Source organism: Panthera tigris, chromosome B3 (assembly GCF_018350195.1).
Source record: "Panthera tigris isolate Pti1 chromosome B3, P.tigris_Pti1_mat1.1, whole genome shotgun sequence".
Lineage (NCBI taxonomy): Eukaryota > Metazoa > Chordata > Mammalia > Carnivora > Felidae > Panthera > Panthera tigris.
In genome coordinates, this window is record NC_056665.1 from 144,792,749 (window position 1) to 144,799,995 (window position 7,247).

Here is a 7,247-nt window from a genome sequence, read left to right on the forward strand (position 1 = left end):
CCCCACAAGTGTTCTCCTCAATGCCCCTTGTCCATTTAGCCCATGCCCCCACCTACCTCCCCTCCAGCAACCCTTAGTTCTCTATATTTAATAGTCTCTTCTGTTTTGTCCCCCTCCCTGTTTTTATATTATTTTTGCTTCCCTTCCCTTATGTTCATCTGTTCTGTGTCTTAAAGTTCTCATATGAGTGAAGTCATATGATATGTGTCTTTCTCTGACTAATTTCACTTCGCTTAATACCTTCCAGTTCCATCCACGTAGTTGCAAATGGCCAGATTTCATTCTTTTTGATTGCCGAGTAATACTCCATTGTATGTATATACCACATCTTCTTTATCCATTCATCTGTTCATGGACATTTTGGCTCTTTCCATACTTTGCCTATTGTCGATAGGGCTGCTATAAGCATGGGGGTGCATGTGCCCCTTTGAAACAGCACACCTGTATCCTTTGGGTAAATAGTAGCACAATTGCTGGGTTGTAGGGTAGTACTATTTTTAATTTTTTGAGGAACCTCCATACTGTTTTCCAGAGGGGCTGCACCAGCTGCATTCCCACCAGCAGTACCAAAGGGTTCCCCTTTCTCTGCATCTTTGCCCAACATCTGTTGTTGCCTGAGTTGTTGATATTAGCCATCCTTACTGGTGTGGGGTGGTATCTCATTGTGGTTTTGATTTGTATTTCCCTGATGATGAGTGATGTTGAGTGTTTTGTCATGTGTCTCTTGGCCATCTGAATGTCTTCTTTGGAAAAGTGTCTATATTCATGTCTTTTGCCCTTTTCTTCCCTGGATTATTTGTTTTTTGGGTGTTGAGTTTGATAAGTTCTTTACAGATTTTGGATACTAACTTTTTATGTGATATGTCATTTGTAAATATCTTCTCATGGAATTTGTTCATTTAAATTGACTTATTTATTGGCATAAAATTGTTCAGAATATTTTTATAATCCTTTTATTTTCTGTACAGTTGATAGTTGTGTCCCCTCTTTTGTTTATGATTTTGATAATGTGTGTCTCCTTTTTTTTTTTTTTTCTTGGTTAACTCAGCTAAAGTTTACCAATTTTGTCAGTCTTTTCAATTTCACTGATTTTTTTTTCCTCCTAGTGTTAATGTTTTTTCCTGTTTGTCGATGTTCACTCTTAAAATTATTAGTCCTTTACTTCTGATTACTTTGGATTTAATTTGCTCTTTTTCTAGTTGTACAACCTAGCACCTTTGATTATTGTTTTGAGACCTTTCTTTTCTGTCACAAGCATTTAAAGCTGTATGTCCCCTCTGTCACTGTTTTAGCTGCATCCCATATTTTCTGATCTATTTTAATTTTCACTCTTTTTTTTTTTTTAATTTTTTTTTTTAACGTTTATTTATTTTTGAGACAGAGAGCATGAACGGGGGAGGGTCACAGAGAGAGGGAGACACAGAATCTGAAACAGGCTCCAGGTTCTGAGCTGTCAGCACAGAGCCCGACGCGGGGCTCGAACCCACGGACCATGAGATCATGACCTGAGCCGAAGTCGGACGCTTAACCAACCGAGCCACCCAGGCGCCCCTTCACTCTTTTCAAAATATGCTCTCGTTTTCCTTGTGATGTATTCTTTGACCAAATGGGTAATTGTTTATAAGTATATTAATTTTCAGATATTTGGGGATATTTTCCAACTTTCCTTACATTGTTGATATATAATTTATTTCTGTGTAGGCAGTATACATACTTTCAATGATTTCCATATTTAAAAAAATTATTTTAATGTTTATTTTTCAGAGAGACAGAGTGTAAGTGGGAGAGGGTCAGAGAGAGAGGGAGACACAGAATCTGAAGCAGGCTCCAGGCTCTGAACTGTCAGCACAGAGCCCAGTGCGGGGCTTGAACTCATGAACTGTGAGATCATGACCTAAGCTGAAGTTAGACACTTAACCGACTGAGCCACCCAGGTGCCCCATGAATGATTTCCATATTTTAAAATTTATTGAGACTTGTTTTATGGCTTAGCATAGATATAGTCTTTCCTGGGAAGTGTTCTGTGATCACTTGAAAATTTGAATGTGTACCTGCTCTTGTGGGGTGGAAGCCTCGGTTGATGTTGGTTAGATCAAGCTGGTGAGTTGTGGCAGCCATCAAGTGTCTATCCTTGCTGATTTTCTCACTAGTTCTATGAATATTCAAAGTGGGGTATTGTCATTTCTAGAATTATTGAATTATTTCTTCTTTCAAGTCTGTCAGCTTTTCTTTTATGTTTTTGGGGCTATATTGTTTGATATGTATACATTCATAATTGTTGCCTTTTCAGAATGTGCCAGTCCTTTGTCATTATGAAATAAATCTCTCTCTCTAGGAAGAGTTGTTGTCTTCTTCTTTTTTAAAAAATTTCTTTTAAAGAGAGAGAGAATGTGTGCCTGTCTGCGAGTAGGAGAGGGGTGGTGGGAGGGTGGGGAGGGACTCTCAAGCAGGCTGCATGCCCAGGGCAGAGCCTGTTGTGGGCTTGATCCCACGACCCTGGGATTGTGACCTGAGCTGAAATCAAGAGTTGGACTGAGCCATTCAAGTGTCCCAAGAGTTGTGTCTTAAAGTCTGTCAGATATTAATGTAGCTACCCTACCAGTCTGGTTTCTGTTTGCATGCACATCCTTTTCTGTCCTTTTACTTATAATCTATTTGCATCTTGGAATTTCTTCAAATATTTTTTTTTCTATGCCTTCCCTCATTCCCCAGGGCTCCTGTCACACCTGTGTCTGTACACTTGGTGTTGTCTTGCTGTGCTCTGAGTCTCTGGGCATTTGTTTTTCAATCTTTTTTCTCTCTGTTCTTCAGAGTAGTTAATTTCTATTGATTTGTCCTTCAGTTTCCTGCTTCTTTATCCTGACGTCTCAGACCTGCACGTGCTGGTCTGCTGTAAGGGATCTTCCATTTTAGTTCTTGTACTTTTGAGCTCTAGAATTTCTTTTTGGGTTTTTCTGTTTTTGATTTTTGTTGCAATTCTCTTTGAGTCATTGTCATCGTATTTCCACGTATTTGTTAAAACGTGGTTTAATTCTTCGTACATACTTAGCGTGGCTGCTTTGAGGTCCTGTGTGCTAAACCCATGTTTGGGCCCACTCACCTTCTTTTGGCTGCTCATTTTTCATGAGTATGGGTCACACATTTCTGTTTCTGGGAGAATGTCTCAGTGTTTGGCTGAGAATTGGTCATTTTAGACGGTGCAGGGTAGCAGGATAGGGTATTGATCCTGCAGGCTTCCGCAGGATACGTTTCCCTCCGTGTTGTCAGGCCACTGATGCCTGGGTTCTCTTTTTGTTTTTGTGTTCGTTGTCTTTTTTATTTTCAGCCTGGCTTACTAGGAGTTGTCCTTGTGTCTGCACTGCTTAGTGCTGAGCCAGCGAGGGGTCAGAAGTTGTGCTTAGTTACCTAAGCCTTTAAGCTCCTGCCCTTTGCTGGTAGACGTATGTGTGGTTTGGGTGGTGCATCCAAGGTTCGGGTGGTTTTGAACTCTTCCCCAGTTTTTATGTTTTCCCAGGGCCTTCCTGTGCGCCACCTCCCAGTGGCCCAGGGCCGCGTGCCCGGCTCAGGGCCTCCATGGACTTTGTGTGCACGTGTGTGCAGCCTCCCCGCCGCCCCCCGGGTGTGTGTGTGCGTCTGGCCCTCTGGTGCTCTCACTCCAGGCTCTCCCTCTTGGGCTTCCACGTGGTCTGTTGGTCTGCTCTGGCCCCCAGCAGGACTGTGACCGAAGGCCAGTGGAGCTGTGGGCTTTCTCTACGTCTTGCCTGTCAGGTGGACAATTTATGCTGACAGTGTTGCCACACAGGAGGGCCTTTCACCCCCTGCACCAAATCAGGGAAGCTCAGTCTGGCAGCGGAGATGCTGGTTTTCATGGCCAGTCTGTCCCTGGCAACGCTTGGGTCCTAGGCCGCGCTGCTGGGGGCTATGGGCGGTGGCTGGGAGAAGCTGGCCCCACAGTTCACCTGAAGTCCGCAGTTTCTCATGAATCAGTGCTTCTCAGCTTGTTTGCTTTTCGTTAATTTCCAGAGCTTTTGAATGTTTGGGGTGGGGTTTTTTTTGACAATTTTGTCAAATTTCATAGTTGTTTCAGGTGGCAAGAAGATTTCCAGACCTCTTTATTCTGTCGTTGCTAGAAGTCTCTAGCTCTCTGCCTTTTTAAGCCGGTGGCATTCCCAGCTTGTCACAGGTGTCTAGAGTAGAGGGCAGAAAATACCCTGCTCCATTCCGTGACGCAGTGATGTGTGGTGACGGGGCACCTCCACTCGTGGGTGAGGGACGGGGAGAACGAGGGTTGGTCTTAACCCCTGCTTTGCTCCATTTCGTGCCTGGTTTTGAACGTACGGTAGATTTAAATGTCTGCTGGTTGTAAGTATGTAAATCTTGACCTTTAAAAAACTTACTGTAGTTATAATTCTGGATTTCAATCTTTTTTTAAATCCTAGTTACTGACTTTCTGGTTTTCAGTTACTGAGTATAATTAAGATGATGTATTTCTTCTTTAAATTGTAGTTTGTTCTGTCAGTCGAAACCAAGACAGAGAATTGTCCCTACGTGGCATGAAAAGCCGTACGAATGGAATCAGGTGGGTGAGAAATCGAGCGCCGTGCGAGCCGCCTGCCCGGGAGTGATGGGCTCGGGGGACTGAGGGGCCCAGAGCAGGGGCTGTGGAGGGTCCGGAGAGACTAGAAAGGGACAGGCGATGTGGACGGTTCTGTTGAGTCATGGGGTAGCGTCACAGAGCAGACCGGCGGTCTCTGGATGGCGTGCCCTCTGTGATGCCCAGGCCGACTGTCCTGTAACTTGGGATAAAGCCGGGAGGAACATCTGGATCAGCTGTCGGGGCGCATCGGTGTTGCCTCCGTGTGCTCGGGCTGACAGCGTGCCACACACGGGGTGGCTTAAACAGCAGACGTTTATTTTCTCATAGTTCCCGGAGGCCGGATGTCAGAGGTCAGGGCACCAGCACAGCCGGGTTCTGGTGAGAACCCCTTTCCTCGCTTGCAGGCCCGTGCCCCTATCCTGTGTCCTCACGTGGTGGAGAGCGTCGCCCTTACGTCTCTTCTGAGAAGGGCTCTGATCCCGTCGTGGGGGCCTCGCCCTTGTGACCTCATGGAACCCCATTCACTTCCCCAAAGCCCTACCTCCAGACACCATCGCACTGGGGATTTGAACTTCAACATTAGGGATTTGGGGCACACAGTTCAGTCCATAGCAGTTGGGAAATAGGGCAGGGCCCATCCGGGGCACCTTGACTTTTACCGTGTATAATGTTTATGAAATAAAATAAAATTGGACTTGAGGAGAAGGAACTAAAGGAGGGGTTTGCAGCTTGACTTCTAGAGCCAAGGGCATCTTTGTGAATGAACCCGCTGCGGCGTGAGCCACGAGATGCCCCTGCAGGTGGTGTTTCCCGTCCTCAGTCGGCACGAGACCTCCTTCCTCCCCTGGGCACCGACCGGTGTCCCTCTTCAGAGCCCTCAGGACCGGGCCTGGAGCCAGCTCCCTGACAGGAGGGGACAGGAGGTGCGCTGGCCACCTCTCCTGCAGACTCTGTTGGGAGACTTAATCTGAGAGCAGAATTTTACTTTGAGGTTGATGTGCTTTAGAAAATGTACATACTTAGAAGCCGATAGCGGAGCCGCAGTTCGTGTGTACCTGGGGAGGAGCGTGTGGAGCTTTGGGTGAAGTCACCGGGTTACTGAAAGTGGCTTGTCAGACGCGCGGCATTGAGCGCTGTGAGAGACGGGAGGTGTTCTGGAATACGCCGGGAGACCAAAAGACTACTTTCTGCTGTCTTACGTGTCTGTGCACGTGTGTGTGTCCTTTTGATGATTCATTTTACTTCCTTTACTTGATGTGTCGCAGGCCCTTCTTCTAGAAAGGTCTGACTGGTCCTTTTGTCTGTCCCCTCAGGTGGATCCAAAGCTGGTCATGGAGCAGGCTGACCGGGAGAGTGGCCGAGGGAAGAACACCTTTCTCTACCAGCTTCACAAACTGATTGTTCTCAGTGCCTAGGCGTGCCGGCGGGCCGTGCCCCGGTTCCTCCCAGAGGAACCAGATCCGCCACGGAGCAGTGGATTAAAGGCTCCAGCTGTAGACTGACTTCTCTGTATCTGAGCGTTACAGTCTTTGCCCGCTGCATCCAAAAGGTCTTCCCCATCCTGGTTCCTCTTCTCTGTGGGTGGTGGCTGGAGAGTGGTATTTCTGTTCTGGTGGGAAGGATTGGAAAGTCTGGTCTTTTCCAGAAACAGAAAATCACTGTGTTAAAGATTCTGGGATAACACCGTTCTGAAAGAAAGCTTTATTTGGAAAAAGAACTATATTTTGTTTTAAATTTATTAAGGTAAACAGAAATAGATGATCTTACACGTAAGGTTCCAGAATGTGCTAGTATGTTCTATCTTGTTACAGTGATTTAAACCTGGGGTACAGGCAGAACCACGAACCGCAAACCCCGCAGCAGGGAGCTGCGTGTTTCTTACAACCGTGGGGCATTTTCTAATTTTCTTTTCCATGAGGAAAAATATTTAATTTTGATAAAACTAACTTCAGTTTTGTATATTTTAGATTTTTACTTACGTTACAATTCGGAGTCCAAATTTCAGAAATCAGAGAGATTACCTGGCAACTAGTATTATCTGTGTTAAAGAATAAAAAAGCATGAGACCAAGTTTCTGTTTCTGACAGTTTTTAGTCAGAGGAGATTCCTGTCGGTCAGGGTTGCATCAGAGGAGCAGTCGCTGCGAAGACGGCGGCAAGGGGTCCCTGGTGGCCTCACACGGTTGTCAGAGGCGCTGATGGGAGGAGGGTCCGCGAGGGCGGCAGGAAGGATCAGGGGAGCGGGCGCCTAAGCAGGCTACTCCCAGCGGGCAGTTCGAAGCCCGTGAGAAAATCTGAGGAGCCTATGTATCTGGGGGCCGTGGGGTGGTGACCAGGAGCTCGCGTAGAGGTCTGGGCAACTGCCGTCTGGGGAGCTTCTGTAAACTGGGGGCCCAGCACTGTGTGTGTGTCCCTCTGTCGCCCGTGTCACACTCGCGCCCCCAGTCTTGCTCAGCTCCGAGCCAGAGTGGTCCAGGTGGGGGTTCTGGGAATGCACTCCCAGCCTCAGGCAGGAGGGGGGCACCGCGCTAGCAGCACAGCCCTTCCTGATGCCTGGGGCAGCCCGAGGCCTACCTCCTCAGAAAGTCCTCTGTGAAAAGAAGCAGGATAGGTCCCCCTGCTGCCAGCTCTTCGCTTTGCGGGGTCCGAGG

At 47.1% G+C, this 7,247-nt stretch overlaps 1 protein-coding gene across 5 annotated transcripts in view; it reads left to right on the plus strand.

The window, feature by feature from the left end:
• Positions 1 to 6,667, plus strand: part of TDRD9 (tudor domain containing 9) — a 112,510-nt gene extending 105,843 nt beyond the window's left edge. For 4 of the 5 annotated variants that reach the window (XM_042990698.1, XM_042990699.1, XM_042990700.1 and 1 more), the window contains 2 exons: positions 4,507 to 4,579; positions 5,911 to 6,667. In XM_042990698.1, coding sequence (XP_042846632.1) covers positions 4,507 to 4,579; positions 5,911 to 6,012 — 175 coding nt within the window. In that variant the 3' untranslated portion in view covers positions 6,013 to 6,667. The remainder of the gene's footprint in view (positions 1 to 4,506; positions 4,580 to 5,910) is intronic. The other variant, XM_042990702.1, reaches the window with a different exon arrangement.
• The last annotated feature ends 580 nt before the right edge of the window (positions 6,668 to 7,247 follow it).